Source organism: Oryzias melastigma, linkage group LG3 (assembly GCF_002922805.2).
Source record: "Oryzias melastigma strain HK-1 linkage group LG3, ASM292280v2, whole genome shotgun sequence".
NCBI lineage: Eukaryota > Metazoa > Chordata > Actinopteri > Beloniformes > Adrianichthyidae > Oryzias > Oryzias melastigma.
The window spans coordinates 18,560,499-18,577,296 of NC_050514.1; the positions used below are offsets into that span (position 1 = coordinate 18,560,499).

The 16,798-nt window shown below is 39.1% G+C and overlaps 1 protein-coding gene across 2 annotated transcripts in view; it reads left to right on the forward strand.

The window, feature by feature from the left end:
* myo1ea (myosin IEa) overlaps positions 1-15,525 on the forward strand; it is a 41,244-nt gene extending 25,719 nt beyond the window's left edge. The window contains exons 12-29 of one of the 2 annotated variants that reach the window (XM_024295231.2): positions 275-361; positions 455-538; positions 1,943-2,110; positions 2,816-2,901; positions 4,175-4,256; positions 4,466-4,572; positions 6,511-6,609; positions 6,709-6,853; positions 8,779-8,893; positions 8,971-9,140; positions 9,225-9,370; positions 10,138-10,284; positions 11,059-11,216; positions 12,235-12,324; positions 12,399-12,600; positions 12,901-12,936; positions 13,875-14,044; positions 14,115-15,525. In XM_024295231.2, coding sequence (XP_024150999.1) covers positions 275-361; positions 455-538; positions 1,943-2,110; positions 2,816-2,901; positions 4,175-4,256; positions 4,466-4,572; positions 6,511-6,609; positions 6,709-6,853; positions 8,779-8,893; positions 8,971-9,140; positions 9,225-9,370; positions 10,138-10,284; positions 11,059-11,216; positions 12,235-12,324; positions 12,399-12,600; positions 12,901-12,936; positions 13,875-14,044; positions 14,115-14,191 — 2,169 coding nt within the window. In that variant the 3' untranslated portion in view covers positions 14,192-15,525. The remainder of the gene's footprint in view (positions 1-274; positions 362-454; positions 539-1,942; positions 2,111-2,815; positions 2,902-4,174; positions 4,257-4,465; positions 4,573-6,510; positions 6,610-6,708; positions 6,854-8,778; positions 8,894-8,970; positions 9,141-9,224; positions 9,371-10,137; positions 10,285-11,058; positions 11,217-12,234; positions 12,325-12,398; positions 12,601-12,900; positions 12,937-13,874; positions 14,045-14,114) is intronic. The other variant, XM_024295233.2, reaches the window with a different exon arrangement.
* The last annotated feature ends 1,273 nt before the right edge of the window (positions 15,526-16,798 follow it).

The following is a 16,798-nucleotide window of genomic DNA, read 5'->3' on the forward strand; positions in this document are numbered from 1 at the left end:
AGACATCAGCTTTTCTAATCTGATTACTAGTTTTTCTGGTCTGTCTGATGAGAAGACCAGTAATTTGAGGAAGAAGGGGGTGTTTTATATTATTGTGGTTTAATTAAGCTTTTTTGTGTAATTATAATGTAAATAACCAGGCTTGTGTTTCTGACGTTTTGTCTCTGGTGTTCACTGCACAGGAAGATTGATGTTTATTGCTCAGCCCATATTTATCTTCCTCTGAAGCTAAACTTGTCTCAAGGTTTATTAAACTTGTTTTTAACCTCTTTAGAAAAATGGATTCGAACAATTCTGCATCAATTTTGTGAATGAGAAGCTTCAGCAGATCTTCATTGAGCTGACTCTAAAGGCAGAGCAGGTGAGGCTTCTCTGTTTTTTTCTTCTGCATTTATGTTAATTTTCTGATCTTTTCTTCTCTAAATGTTGTTTTACTTATTTCATTTTATTGTAGGAGGAGTATGTGCAGGAGGGCATCAAGTGGACCCCTATCGACTATTTTAACAACAAGATCGTGTGTGATCTCATTGAGAGCAAAGTAAATCCTTTATTTAAATGTTCTGATTCACAACAAGAAAAAACTTTATAGGTAATGTAATGGAGATAAACTCTTAGCCCATGTGAATTATTATACTAAATATAGTGAAATAAGTTTCAGTTTTCATTTTAAAAAGTTCTGTTTATTATAAGTAATCTTGATTTGATCCATCTTTGTATCAAATTTGCTAAAAAAAATGAAAAAAGAGATGTGTCTTCAAACTTCAGACAATTTATTTGACTAAAAATCCACAAACAAACCAAATAAATCAGATTAAAGTCGAAAAAATATTTCTGCAATAACAAGCATGCTAAACGATGACAAGAAAAGCCAATTAGTCTGTGCTTCTTTAATATGGTGAGTAAATCTTAGCATCTTTTCAATAACTGAATAACGAATTTACTTGGTTACCATAACCTTCAGCTCATTGTGGTCAGTATAATATTTTCTTTTTTTACTCTATTAAACAGAATAAAAAAATCTGTCATCAGAGCCAAGAAAGAAGTCTTTATCTAAGAATACTGGATTTAGTTAAGAGCCTGAAATTCTAGCTCCTTGCACAACTCAAAGATAAGTTTAATGGATCCTGTGACCAGGGGAGCTACACAGTGTTGCTATGAGGCTTTTTAGGCTTCAGACCAATAAAATACCGCAACATAGCTTTAATGTTGTGATATATATCTTTGAAGACGTACTTTAATGAAAATTGTGTTTTTAACATGTTCTTGTGACCTCTTTGATGGCGGAATTAGGATTAAACTGAGTTTTGAGTATTTCTTTTCTTCTTTATTCAAACTGTTGTGAATCAGGAGCAGACAAAAAATGCTTTTAGCTTTAGCTGTGATGTAGAAGCTATGGCAAGAAACAAGCTTTCCGCTCTGCTCCAGTCTGATGCATCCACTTGTAGATGACTAGATTCATGTAAGTCTTTGTTTTTCTCGTCTAGCATCTGGCTCAAAATGTCCTGCTGGATAGCTTTGATATTACTCACCATTATCATTAGGTTGGGGTTGTGAGAGGCTGTAAGCTAGCAGGAGAGTGTAAACAGAGGGATAATGGAAAATGGAGGCAGGCTTATTTCAATGGTCCCACCCACAAGTCAAAGGTGAATTTCCATTGAACTCCTGGAGAAATTATGTTGTAGTAAACAACACAGGTCTTCAGATTTTGGCTAAAATATGCATAATAATTGCTAAAGGACCACTGGGAATGCTTTAATAAATAAATCAAGATATAATCGGACTGAGACTTTAAACTTATATCACGTTTACCCTCTTTTAACTTTAAATTCCCTTTGTCAAATAGCATTATCCTTCCAAAAAAAGGATGTACGTTTATGTGCAGATGTAAAACTCTAAGGTGAATCCTCATTCAACAGCAGTGGTCTCCTCCCTGTCGCCCTAGAATCCTCCAGGTGTGATGTGCATCCTGGATGACGTGTGTGCCACCATGCATGCAGTAGGAGAGGGAGCTGACCAAACCATGCTGCAGAAGCTCAGAGTCCAGATCAACACACATGAGCACTTCAACAGCTGGAACCAGGGCTTCATCATCCATCACTATGCTGGCAAGGTCAGCTGAAGTGTGCTGAAAGCTGCAAATGTTAGACAACACGTTTTGGCATCCCTGTATAGTTTTATGCTGTAAAAAAATATAGGGATGCAAACGGTTAACTTCTGAAAATAGGAACCTATTAAAACACCATTTTCTATGGTTTGAGGAGAGAGATGCTCCTCTGCACTTGTATGATTGGTTATAAATACCAGTTGGGCAGCTGGTTCCTCACTTTGGAGTTTACGTCATCGTCTGCTTCTTTCCAAGATTTCCCCACTTAAGCTACCTTCCTTTTTTAAGGGTTGTGTTTGAAAACACTGTAGTGAAGTCACACATGCTTATTAGTCAGAACGTCTCAGTTTTCTGAGTGTATTTGTGCAGACTTGGGCTGTCAGGGCTGAGGTTGTTCCATGTCATTCTGCAGATGTGCTGCAGCCTCAGCCTGGCACACATGCCGCAAGCTTAATGAGCCGTGCCGTATAGGCTTGAGCTCCCGTGACCGCGCTCCCAACGCTTCTTTCTCAGCCTACAGTGTTGCAGAAAAAACATATACTTTTACAGTTTTTTGTTTTATGAGGCTCCCGGATCATTTCGTTAGTTTCTCTCGTAAAATTCCACTTGTTGATTTTAGCCAGAACATGAGTTTCAGTGTTGACTTTCACACAGGTGTCCCCTTCCAGGTTTCTTATAGTGCTTCACTCTCTCCTCTGCGTCTCCCTCCAGGTGTCTTACGACGCCGAAGGCTTCTGTGAGAGAAACAGAGACGTCCTCTTTACTGACCTCATCGAGCTGATGCAGAGCAGCGAGACGTAAGTAACTCCTGTTTGCACACTTGGAGGGAGTCTTCATTTTGTGATGCATATGGTTATAATTGAACCCACGTGAAGGAAAGCTGCAGACGCTGTTGTGCATCTGGAAACAGGCGGGACACATGGGGAGTATGCTGGGTGACGCTGTGCCCCCTTTTCTGAATCAGACCTGCTTCTGTCCTCTAATGTGGTTTTCAGAATCTGCCCAATCGATTGCTTTGAGCACATCTCCCTGTGTGGTTGTGTTGTAGGGTCTGGTCCCTCTTTTTTTATGGTTTTGTGACAAAGTGACCATCTGTCCAAACAACCTTTTTGTTATCTTTGTGAGCTCTTTGTGTGCACATCTGGTAAACCATTAAAAGTGCTTTTGTTAAAGTGTCACATGCTTGAAAACGTACAGATGAAATGGTGATAACCATAAAATAAACAATAATAATCTTACATATTAAAGGATGACTCACTCACGCAAGGAGAATTTGGGAAGAAAATGAAATGCTCTTTTTTTAACCCTTTGATGCCTGACTTTATTTCTAGTGATGAAAAAAATATTTAATGTAGGTTTTTGCTTTCAAGTAGATGCAAAATTAAAGTAATTTTGAAGCCAAAGTGCATATTCGCATCTACAGGCTTCAAGGGAGCAGCCCTGAAAAGGAGGAGAGATGAGGCAACTGGTATTTTTAGCAAACTAAAACCTTTTTTTCTTCACTAAAAGCAACAAAATGACACTAAAAAGCGAATAACTTGTAAAGAAGATGAAAGGAAAATACAAGAGAAGCCCTTAAATGCCCCTCAACTCAAAAATTAACTAAAAGAATAAGAAAAAAACATTTTATTGCCTATTTTCAAAATTTTTTGCCACAGAGAATCTAATTAGTTTTCAAAAACATACCCCTGTATAAAAACCCATTTATAAAAGCCAACAGCTAAAATTTCATTTACTAAACAAGATGATTTTTTACCATAATAATTTTTACTCTCAAAAAGGCAGGATTTGACTAAATTCCCGTTTCCAAATGGATTTAACCTTTGGTATGTTTGCCGTTCAAACACCGAGTGTGCTTATCCGTGTGCATTCACACACACATGCACCACCTGCTCGACTCCAGCTTTCCCAAATGTTTCAGGAATTTTAAGCGATGGCCTCAGTCAAAGGTCCTTGTAAATTTAATCATTAACTGCATATTTCCTTGTGGTTGCCTGGGAAACCCCTTGCTATTTCTGTTAGCTAATGTTTTATTGTGAGGTCCAACTCTTTGTTGCTGTGACTCCACAGTCCCTTCATCAGAGCGCTGTTTCCAGAAAACCTCAATGCCGACAAGAAGGGTCGACCCACAACGGCAGGCAGCAAAATAAAGGTGTGTACAAAGCACTTTGTGTATTTGTGGGTTCATATTTCCCCATCAGGGTCACCAGGAGAAAGAGCTTTGCAGATAATGTGTTTTTGCTGTTCAGCTATAAGTCCTTCAGCATTCTTGGTTACAAAAAAAGACAGATGCCAAACACTTTTTTAGTTTCTGTGACTTTGGTGTAACTTTATTTCCTCTAATCCAACTTTTTCTTTTAGAAACAAGCAAATGATCTAGTGAGCACACTGATGAAATGCACTCCTCACTACATCCGCTGCATCAAACCAAATGAGACCAAGAGGCCCAAAGACTGGGAAGAGAGCCGGTGAGTGACTGACTGACCACAACAACCGCTGTACTGACACACTGCCACACACACAGCCTTTTATAACGATGGTTTTAAAGAACTACACACCTAAAAACTAAATAGACTCTTCATTAAAAACAGAACTGTGCTAAAAATTAGGAGCAAATTGGCCAAAGGGAGGCAAAATATACATTTATTTTAAGGTGAACAAATACAAAAATACCAAGCAATGGGTGTCTGATATGTCTTTTTGTTCAAAAGTTTAAAAAAAAATAAAGATCGCAAGAATCATTGCAGATATTTAAAGATACTATAGTGCTTTTACAAGACTTAGTATTGTGTGTTTTCAATCATTAAAAAAAACACAGAAATATATTAAACCCAAAAAACTCAAGAAGTGTGAAAGATTTTGTTAAACTTTTTAAACACCCACTTCAATGAAAATGGTATTTTTGGTATTTTAAACATGTTCTTGTAGCATTTTTTCATGATGGAGGACATATATGAGATAATTTAAGATTAAAACAGCATTTCTGAGTATTTATTTATTTAAATATTGTTGGATCGGGAGCAGATGAACCCATGTGGTATGAAAAAGCTCAGGTTGTGACTGCTATGGGTGGGCCAAAGTCTCCGTTCTCTACTCCAATTCTGATGCATCCGTTTTCAGACAAATACAGTTGCAGGAAAAGATATGTGAACCCTTTGGAATTATGCTGTTTTGTGCATAAACTGGACACACGATTGTGTTAAAAAAAAAAAAAAAAACATGAATATTTTGGTGGGATTTAAGCATGTAATGTTTTTCTCCATTGTTATGATTTAGAGTGAGATTAAAAAAAAACATCAAGTGTCACATACTTTCTTTTGCAAGTGTAGATCCATTGACGTCTTCTTTTTGCAATCTGGCTCAAAAATGTACGGCTGGTTAGCTTTGGTATTGCTCACCATTTTTTTGCTACACTAACGTTAGCTTGGGCTTGTTTGGTGCTAAAGCTAACAAGAGAGGGCAAACAAATGGTTTATGCTAAATTAGCTTATGCTAACGTCTGCGCTAACAGTCCCACCCACAACTAAGAGGGACATTTTAAAGATCTCCTGCATCTCTGCAGAAAATATGTCTTATGGCTCTTTAATTTTTTTCTAAAAACTGCATAATCACAATTAAAAGAGCAATGTGAACAATTTTAAAATAGAAAAAATATATAGTTGGAGTGGGACTTTAAGACATGCATCCACATGCATGGATGTCACATTATGGGTTATATTAACCCAGCAGTGAATTCTGCTTAACTTGAGGCCCTGTGACTATGCATGTAGAGGGTTAGCTCAAATATTTTAATCAGAATCCTTTATCCTCAATGCACAGAATACATCAAAATTATAGCAGCACTAGATTGGCTCAATGCACAGAAAACATCAAAATATAGCAGCACTAGATTGGCGCTCCAAGTTCAAAACAGCATAAAGTGACAAAGAGGTTAAAATGAAGAAAGCTGTAAGGAAATAGTGGCAACATAGAAACTTAGTGAAGCCTTTTAGAGTCCTTCCCTCCTCACAGGATTTGGGGACAGGGCGATGTTGCATTGTTCGGATCGTATGACCTTCCTGTTGTGAGTTGGGCGCAGAGTGCCTTATTAATTAAGACCGGAACAGCTGTGGTCGCAGGAAGTCTGAGTGTACAGAGCTGTTCTCAAGGTCTTTGTTAGGGAACAAGTTTGCAAAAGCAACTGTTTTACATACAATGATTCACAATTATCGCTTCCGTCAGTGTATCGAGATCTTCATGTGCCACGGAGGCATATGAGACAGAGTTACCAGACGATAGCTGTCACACAGACAAAAGCCACGGCAAAAGAAGGGAAGAAAATGAGCTTATGAGGACCATAAGAAAAGGAAGTCCATTAGTACCAGTGAGGGAGATGTTGATCTCTGACTATTTTTGTTGTGTCTTAGAGTCAAACATCAGGTGGAGTATCTTGGCCTAAAGGAAAACATCAGGGTGAGGCGTGCTGGCTACGCCTACCGTAGAGTCTTTCGCAAGTTCCTCAACAGGTATTCTCCTAAACCTGTACTGATTTTGACTCCACAGAACTTCAGTGATCCGAAAAAACAAAAACAACTGTCTTGTTTTATGAATTTTTTTGTTTCCAGGTATGCTATTCTGACCAAAGAATCCTGGCCGACGTGGCGAGGAGACGAGAAAGAAGGCGTCCGACATCTCCTAAACTCTGTCAAAATGGACCACGATCAGTTCCAGCTGGGTCGCACCAAGATCTTCATCAAAGCCCCTGAATCGGTGTGTTTCATTTCCCACAGGAAAACGATTGACCAACCGAACAATCCTCACATGTAAAACTAAAAACGCCCCAAAATTCCCCTCCGAGCATCAAAAAATGACTGAGGCTGGCTTGTACAACGTCAGCAGTAAATCAACACTGCTGTGAAATTAAAACACAAGCTCAGCCTGTAGCGGTGGCAGGGTTCCTCTGGGGGGAGGAGGCCATGGTGAAGGTTGTCCTTTTACACCCATAACTAACCTTCTTCATGGTTTTTATGAAAGCAGCATTTGTGTAAGCCTGCTCCCTCGCTTATTACCATTTGCACACATCAAGCATGAACCAGCGGCACACACAGAGCCATGTTTAGAGGCTCACACACAGCCATCTCAGTCTGACATCAGGCCACACAGCTGATCCTCAATGAATACTTATTTACAGCGGCCTCACACTCACACAGACGCACACAGTGGAGCTAATAAAGCACAAATATCACACACGACAGACGGCTCAAACGAGCTGCCAAGCCTCTCATAACAAGCAGCTCTCTGATAAGAGTCTGACAGCAGTTCATTAAGTTCATGACTGAAGTTTTTCTGTTTCTCCTGAATTTGATGAGTTTGTTTGACACACTGCCAAATGTCAGAGGAGCCACGTTTTTCAGGTGTCACATTGTCTCTCAGAGATCTGTCTACATTCGGGTAAATTGATTTCAGCGCAAAGTTATTGCCAGCATTTAAAATTGTTGGAAATACTCCTTTATCTAATATTAGTTTTTTTTAAATAGCTTTAATCATGATCTAGTAGTTTATTCTGAAAAAAATAGTCTTTTATAAGAAGACTAGAAGTGGAGACTAAATTCACGGCACATGTATTCAAAGCTTTAAACTCAAAGACCCGCTCCGTTTATGTTTTGATCTATTGTAAAAGCGTTCCCAGTCATCTTTCATTTATGATTATGACATTTTTAACCAAAATTAGGGCATTAATAGTGGAAAAAAATGAGGGAGCAACACTGAAGCTATCAGCCGTACAGTTTAGAGTCAGATGTGAGCTCGGATGAGGAAAACAAAGACGTTCTTGGATGTATTTGTCCACAAGTGGATGCATCAGAATGGAGCTTATAGCCCACCCAATGTATTTTGTACGTCCCAAGTAAGCTCTTTTTCAGATGGCATTTTATTTAATTCTCTTTATTCATGATTTGAGTAATGAAATGCTCAGAAATGCAATTTTAGGCTTAATTTTCTTTACATATGTCCTCCATCACAGGAAAATGCCACAAGAACATGTTAAAAACACCAGGAACATGATTTTCATTAAGTGGGTCTTTAAAGATGTGAAGGCATTCATGTACTTTTTTATCTTATTTCTTATTTAATACTATGTTAGCTTTATCCTATAAGGTGGAGAATCAGAAACAGAATCTTTAATGTATTTTAACTTTGGTTTTGAAAGCCTAAAGAAAAGTTCTTCTGGAAAGTTTCTTGGTTGTCTTGAGTTAACCATTGTTTGGTTTTAGCTTTACCGTCTTGGATTTTCAGTGAACCGAAGCGAGGCTCTGTGATTGTGTGGCGTCACTCAGTTTTGTGGTGTTGCGTTGCGGCGCTGCTTGTGGTTAGCCCGGCCACTCTGCAGCCTGTGGCTGTTTGTGTCGTTGCATTGGGCAGGATGTTTAGTCTGACGTGCAGCGGCCTCAGACTTTAATTGCTTGTGAAAAGCCCCAGCAGGAAATTACAAACTGATCAAGAGGGTGTACAAAAATGAAACTTCTGCCTTTTTGTGTTAGTCACTCCCAATCATCATTGATTGAAACGTTTTAGTCATTGAAGGAAACAAAAACAGTTTTTTGCTGACTCGGTTTGGCCTCAAGTAGCTTTTTGTTGTTGGCCAAGTCAAACAGCATAGAGGCCTGCTTTTGCATTGACTGTGTTTTTTATTTTAGCTCTTCCTGCTGGAGGAGACGAGAGACCGTAAGTTTGACGGCTATGCTCGGACCATCCAGAAAGCCTGGAGGAAACACGTGGCGCGCAAGAAGTATGTTCAGATGCGAGAAGAAGGTAAGCGAGGAGGACGTTTTTTTTTTTTTTTTCCTTTTCATCCTATATGTTGACCCACCTTTTCCCGCCTGATTTAGCCTCTGATCTGCTGCTGAACCGTAAAGAGAGACGAAGACACAGCCTGAACAGAAACTTTGTAGGTGACTATCTCGGCATGGACGACAGACCCGAGCTTCGACAGTTTCTGGCCAAGAGAGAAAAAATCGATTTTGCCGACAAAGTCACAAAATATGACCGGCGATTCAAGGTCTGTATTAGTTTGATTTAGTGTGTAATTATCTCCAGTCCTCATGTATTGAAAGTGTCTCTGTCTTTGCTCTTTTGTCTTTAGGGAATTAAGAGAGATATGATCCTGACCCCTAAATCTGTATACTTGATCGGAAGAGAAAAGGTGAAGCAGGGACCGGAGAAAGGCCAAGTGATGGAGGTCCTAAAGAGGCAGATTGACGTGGAAAAGATCTTAGCTGTGTCTCTCAGGTAAAAACTTGTTTTTAAAGCATATTTTTAATCAACTTTAGCTTCTGTTATTTGTATCTTCAGGCTTTATCTTATAACAGACTGACTGTTGGAGGTGTGTTTAGGAGGTTTTAAAGCTCCTCCCTGAAGTTTTGCATTAGCTCACAATAGAGTCTAGCTATCTAACCAAACAATTTCTATTTTGGGAGCTGATATCAAACACTTTTATGAGAAAGTGGAACAGGCTACAAAGTGAGGCATTCCCTGAGCAATAGGTGGAAAAAGTCCTGAATTTCCTGCAAAGCTGCATTATTTGTGTCCATCTCACAAACAGCAGATTGTTGTTGAATTGATTCACAGCCACTTTGTTTTTCCAGCACAAAGAAACTACCTGACTAAAGAAGTGGAAGACACAAGTGTTAGGGTTTTTTTAGAGGGGGGACTGTGTAATTTGCTTCAGGAAAAGGAGGGAAGTCTGTGCAGGCATGAGGACTTTGAGTCAGTGGAGTAATACGGACCAGGTGGTGCAATGAACAAAAGCAGGAGTTGTAAAAAGTTTCATCACAGGGAAAAAGAACAAAGTATCCCTGTGTGGTTTGGAGGCCGTCTTCCCTCCTCAGATGTGAGCTGCTCTGTGAGCCTCAGGATGCAAATGTGAAAGCGGACTCCACATCTTAGCTTCCACTAAACCGCTCCGGGAATGACCGTGCTCTTTGTGAGATCCGCCTCTGATCTCATAGTTGTAAAATGGGAGGGAAAAGCGTCTCAGCTCTGCACTTTTGTTTCAGCACAATGCAGGATGACTTCATGATACTGCACGAGCAGGAGTACGACAGCCTGCTGGAGTGCGTCTTTAAGACGGAGTTCATCAGCTTGCTATCCAAGAGGTTTGAGGAGAAAACTCAGAGGAAGCTGCCACTCAAGTTTAGCAACACGTGAGTAAACAAAGTACACAACCGCTTTAGTTAAAGACTTCGGATAAATTCACAAGTCTGGAACCTTAAATAAACAGTAATGGAGTCACTTTTTGGAATAAAACTGTGAAGATTAAAAAAAGATTGAAATTTACAGCTGCTTGAACTCCTTCAAAAGTTTTTTTTTTAATTTAATTTAAAGTTTAAAGTATTTGAAAATACTTGAAACTGCAGCTGTACTTTTAACACTACAAAAAAGTCCCATAAGTCATCACCCACAACCCGAACTCACAATCTTCCAGTCTCAGGGTGGACACTCTACCACAAGGTTGCTGAAATGGTTAAAAGCCATTCAGCTAAATGACTTTGAAAAATGAAAGAATTTGAAGAACTTAAAATGTAAAAACATTTTTAATGTAGAAACACAAATCTGGAATATCTGTAAAATACTTATGTTAACCTCTTTACTCATTATGTTGCTAATTTGCAACATGTAGTTACCTCTAAGACTTCCCTTAATTAAAAAAAAAAGAATTAACATTTTTTTGGAAATAAAATCAGGCATGAAGGGGTTAATAAATCAGTTTTTTTTCTCCTTTTTTACTAATTTAATTGTTTTCCTATTAAAGCTGCATATGTTTTTATGTGGTAAACAAAAAAAATTCTTTATCATTACATGTATCAATAAAATGTTCCACGTTTGTGTAAAAATACTAAAACAAAAAACCCAAACGAGAGTTGGACTTGAGTCCTGATTATTGTGTGACTGATAACCTCTTCGACTGTTGTTTTCAGACTGGAGATGAAACTGAAGAAGGAGAACTGGGGCTTCTTGAGTGGGGGCAGCTCCAGACAGGTGTCGTTCATACAGGGTCAGGGAGATATCCCTGAACTGAAGCCTACGAGCAAATCGCTGCAGGTCAGCATCGGACCTGGGCTTCCCAAAAATACACGTGAGTGTTACCAATCGTCCAACACAAATCCATAAAAAAAAAAAAAAAAATGTATTTGTGTCAAACCATGATCCGAGTGAATACTCGATTCTGATTGGCTGCTGGGTATGGATTAAAAAGTGATAATCCACAGTCATGATGCACTCCTAATAAAAGAAACCCAAATAGTCCAAATGTCACTGAACAGGCTTCTTTAAAACATACTTTAGCTTCATCATTTGGACAAAAACAAGCGATAAGAGGTGAACTTTCTCTGAACTGATGCTTTATTACACATGTACTCTTGTAAGTATTGTACATGTATGTCGCTGCAGTCGAGATCAGTGCTGTATCACTGGCGTTTTGTCATGTTACCGTAACAACATGCTGCATCACATATGAAATAGTCCGCTTTTTGTGTAAAAACGATCTAAACTGAAGAAAAAAAATATACAAGTACTAAATATCGATTGAATATTTATTTCTTTTGTAAGTGACCATGGTATAAGTCCCCTTCCTCCGCTTTACGTCAGACGGTTCAGGCTTCCATGGCGTGTGTTAGTTTCTGATAATGCACACTTCGACGGGCATTATCCCTCACATACAGGGATCTGTTGTACCAGGGGCTCGGTCTGGGGGTGCTGCCGCAGTGCTCGCCCTTTTTGGACGGCTGGGGTCCAACATTGCAGCCTCATGGCTGTAGAGTGCACCCTGTTGCTGTCCAGTGTGGGGGGGCGCTGTGGTGATGTTCTGGTTCTTGGAATAAGAGATTCCCAAAATATTGTTTTCTCACAGAAAAACCAATCCTTACGTCTCTTTTGTAATTATTGTCATTTATTTGGATCTGAATGCATTGTGTGTGGGGTCATGGAGTGTATGTGTGATGGTTTAAGTTTTTTCTCTTCTTTGTATTTTGTTGTCTGTCTGTTTTTGTTGAAAAGCACTTTAAAAAAATAAAGTTTGATTAATTGATTGAAAGTCTAAAAAACATGTTAGGTTTGTGTTTTAATCATTTAATCTTTCTGTTAATCTATTTCAGGTCCAACCAGGAAAAGCTTCACTCAGAGTCGCTCCGGTGCTTCCAGAACCAACCATCACATGCCGTCACGATCCGCTCCAGGACCTCCAGGTTCTAAAGGCTAAAGCGTTCACGCAGCGTCTCTTTAAGTCCACCCTCCTCATGCGTTTCGATTCTCTCCACAGTATCTCATCAAAACGGCGGTCTGAAAAACACCAACCATCTCGCCAACCAAAGGAACTCGCACCATCACAACCAGAGACACCCGTCATCCAGCAGCTCACGCCCAGTGCTGCCCAGCAACGCCAACCAGCTGCGGGAGCGAAGCAGCAGCCGGCCGCAGCCGAACCTGGACTGCCTGAGGGTTCCTGATCAAGGAGCTGCAGGGTGAGAAGTCCAGTCATCCACAGGGTGCAGGCAGGGCTGCTTAACATCCAGTATGAGAGAAGGTCTCTTCCAGATTGGATGCAGAAACTTTCTGAGGTGGAAATGACCCACAGACCAAACAAAATAAATGTGGAAAGTGTAACATTACAATTAAATTTACAGATTTAAAGTGTGTGAGAGTCAGAAATTAACATCAATTTGTAGTTACAAGTGCAGATGTGTCACACTTGATGACCTCCCCCCACAAAGCTGTTTGTGTTTCTGTCAGTGACATAATTTGGACAATTTATTCTTTTGTAGTTCTGGAGGCAGACGGCCAGATGCAAACGGAGAAATGTGAGTTGGAGTGTTTGCGGTGTTTTGGTGGTGGTTCAAGCTTTCAGCGAAAAGCCAGACACAATCAGCCGTCGTCTGTTTGGACTCTAGGTCTGACCTCGTCGTCACGGGCAGATTTCACTCTCAGCCTCTGCTGTATTTACCCGACATCAAAAGAAAAAAGCTGATTTGATTGATATTTTTTGCTGCACCAAAGGAAAGATGAAAGGGAAGCTGCTGATGAACCTTTTCCTTCTCATCCATTCAAAGTTGAAGACCGTTTTTAAATGGAAACACTCTGTGTTTAACCATGAAACCATGAATTACTTGATTGATTTCCTTTGAAATTGTGTTTGCATTGAGATTTTAAAACTTTATCAACAAAATTGCCATTCCTTGCATAGGATCATCCAAAGACACACAATTAAAGGGGGAAAGCAACAAATGATAAAGATGAAAACAATAAATCAAAGAAGTAAAAACAAAATTTGAAAGCACATTATTATTAATCACAAACTTCAAAAGATTACCACCACCAATTATTCAAATTGTGCTTCTCTGCATTGAGATTCAAACCTAATTTAAAGGCATGAAGCCTTTAAATTGAAACCCATTGTCTGCTGGTAAGACAGCAAACAGCACCACCTGGTGGATGGTGCTAGATGCTGTTAGAATTATACATTGTTTAGAAATTAATACAAATAATAAAAAATGTTGATTGCTTCAGAAGGGAATGATCTTTTAATTGTGGCACCTCCTCCTCAGCCAAAAAAAGCTGTTTTCTGTTTATAATGTGTTAAAAATATTTTAAAATGTGCTTTTATTTTAACTTTAATAGAACAGAGAAACCAAACCGTAAACCTTTCTGTGACTCATCTGAAGCTTTTATTTTAAATCCACTTGGCTGCTCAATCTGACAGTTGTGTTTTTGTTTTTTTCCTGTTTTTTATGCACTTCAGGGCACACAGACCATCAGCCAGCAGGCCCGCACCTGGAGGGGGAAGACCTAAACCCGCGCCCAAGCCCAAACCACAGGTGCCTCAATGCAAAGCCCTGTACGCCTACGACGCTCAAGACACGGACGAGCTCAGCTTCAACGCCAATGACGTCATCGAGATCATCAGAGAAGGTACGTGCGTGAAAAAAAGGGCTTCCAAACATTTAATGTGACACTAACACAATACACGGTGCCCGAGCAGATGCATCCGGATGGTGGATGGGGCGGCTCCGCGGAAAGCAGGGACTTTTCCCCAGCAACTACGTCACCAAAATCTAGGAGCTGCTGGTTGACAGTAGAAGGCAGTGGAGCCTGCTGACCCTCAGAGGACGGCACGGCGCCCACCGACAGAGAGCGCAGCACCGACAGACCCTTCCACCACTACTGCCTTACCGTCAACGAATGTAACGCTCAGCTTTACCAGCAGACTGTCAGGCATGAACGCGGCTCTGTTCCGAAAATGAAGACTCTCTGACTCCCGGGTCTGTCCTCTGCAGTCCCTCTGAGTACTGAACAAAACTATTTATTGTATTTATAGCTTTGTTGTATTTTTTCCATCTGTCGTTCATATCTCATTGAGGATACTTGCCTAAGTGTTGGAATGAAGTTTGCTGAATCTCTGGGACCAGGCTGTGATTTTTACTTTCAACGTATTCTGAGGAAGGAAGAAGACGTCAAAACCGAAGAGCTGTTTTACCAGGAATATTTATTTTTATGCAAAAACTGGCCTTCCAGGAAGACTCTGTTAATCACAACATGTTGATTCACAATCATTATTTTTTTAGATACCAAAGCAAGAGTTTTCTGTTTTAAAAGCGGTCACAGGGCATTGCAGTAAACTGGCTAATCCTCTTTATTTAGTTGTTTTCCTGCCACGCCAGTAAGTTTTCCGACTCACAGCTGCCGCCACGTTCACTGTAACCAGAGCGTGCCGTCTGTGGTGTATTAGCACTTTATTGGTACAGGTACTACCTTAGACACAGACACCATCACTCAATCGTGGCGCAGCCTGCAAGTCAGATCTACGAGGGGACAGATTGCCATTCTTGCAATAAGCCTTTTAATGAGAAGAACAACTTGTTTACGTAAAATAAAAAGAAACAGGCTTTTTTTTTTTAAAGATCTGTATATGTGTTCATATGTAGGAAAACTCCTGTTGTTGGGTAGAATTTAAATTAAGTTTTTTGTATTTTTTATCTGAAGGATCTTGGTCTGTTACTTTCCTCTGCTTTTGATACTCATACGGCCATCTGATGTTTAGCTGAAGATACATTATCAAACATTTAGGGTGAATGGATTATTTTTTTTTTCCTCTCAAGTGTAAATGTTTTTTTTTCTTTTTTTTGGCACTACTAAGAATCCTCTTAGCTTTTTCTTCTGTGTTTCTGCACATCTTTTAAACTGCTGCTGCAGTACTTAGACACTCTTTAGTTGTTCTTTTTTACTATTACAAAGCAGAATTATGCTATAGTCTGTAAAAACTGCTGGGACTCCTGATATAAAGCTGCATTATTAAATGAAGATTGGTCTTGGATGGTTGAGAAGATTTTTGTGCAATAATATACACCAGTAGAAGTCTTTTAATAAAGCATTAATAAAGTATTCCAAACTCCTTTTCCCCTCTGTTTTACTGATTAATAACATTCTTTCATATTTCTAAAATAATATAAGAAAAATTCTTTCGACTTTAGTTAGAACCGGTATTTCAAATGCAAAAGGTTTGAGGATTTGTTTTACATCCTGTTTATTAGCTTTATCTGCAAGAATGAGTCAACCTGGAAGATAGAGATGGAGAACCTGGCTGCTTGTGAAAGGTAGGACTTCACTGTGGACTGCAGGAAGGAGATAATGAAATAAAAATAAAGACCTCCCCATATTCATCGAAACCTGAACAAATCATTTTACTTTCACACATATAGTGATTATAAATAGCAGACATTCTTGTCCACTCATATCTCATGCAAACGTCTGCAGCAACTTCTGGGTTTCATCAATTGCTACCACTAATTCATGACAAACTGCAGCATAATCACTCAATAACACACACGATTCACCTCCACTAAAGTTCCATTTATCTGTAACGGCTCTAAAACCTAGATTCACCTCTGCTCCTGTGTTGAGTCAGCCTGATCTTTTTGTAGTGGAGGTGGATGCTTCAGACATTCGTGTAGGAGCTGGTCTCTCAGGTCGCAGATGTGGACCAAATAATATATGCATTTTTTATACATAAATAATGCTGAAAGGTAACCCCACTATCAAATTGTTATTGGTTGATCAAGAAATGTACATAAAATTATATAGTTCTAAAATATGTGCTATGTTAGCATAATTTCATATAAATGTGAATTAAAATATGTGGGGAAGTATTTAAAAACTAAATCTTATAATTTCTTTTGAGTAGACAGAAACTAAAACAGTTGTTTTTTCACAAATTTGTGACAGAAAAACCTGAATGGAACACTCGAGGAAAAGCTTTCCTTTTAGCACTCTAACTCCATCTAGTGGTGGCAATCCGAACTGCACTCACATTTGTTCCCATTCTAATGATTTCCTTAAAAATGTCTATTTTCACCTTAGATTCTCAATTGAAGCCTCGTAGAAAATAAGTACCAAATATTTTTTTAATAAATTTGTTTGGCTTCATTAATGTATGTAATCTTCATAATACAATAGTTCTCTTTACATCAAAACAAAAATATATAAACTATTACTAGAGCAAAGTAAGTTTTTCCTGCTTAATTTGGGGATATTTCTGCAAAAGTTATCGATTTATGAGGAACAGAGTTCTTTTAAAAATCAAACATTCTGGAACATACACAAATTTTACCTAAGATTTGTTTCATAAATATTTCCTTTTAAGTTTTTCATCAGGAGAAAATCTTTTTA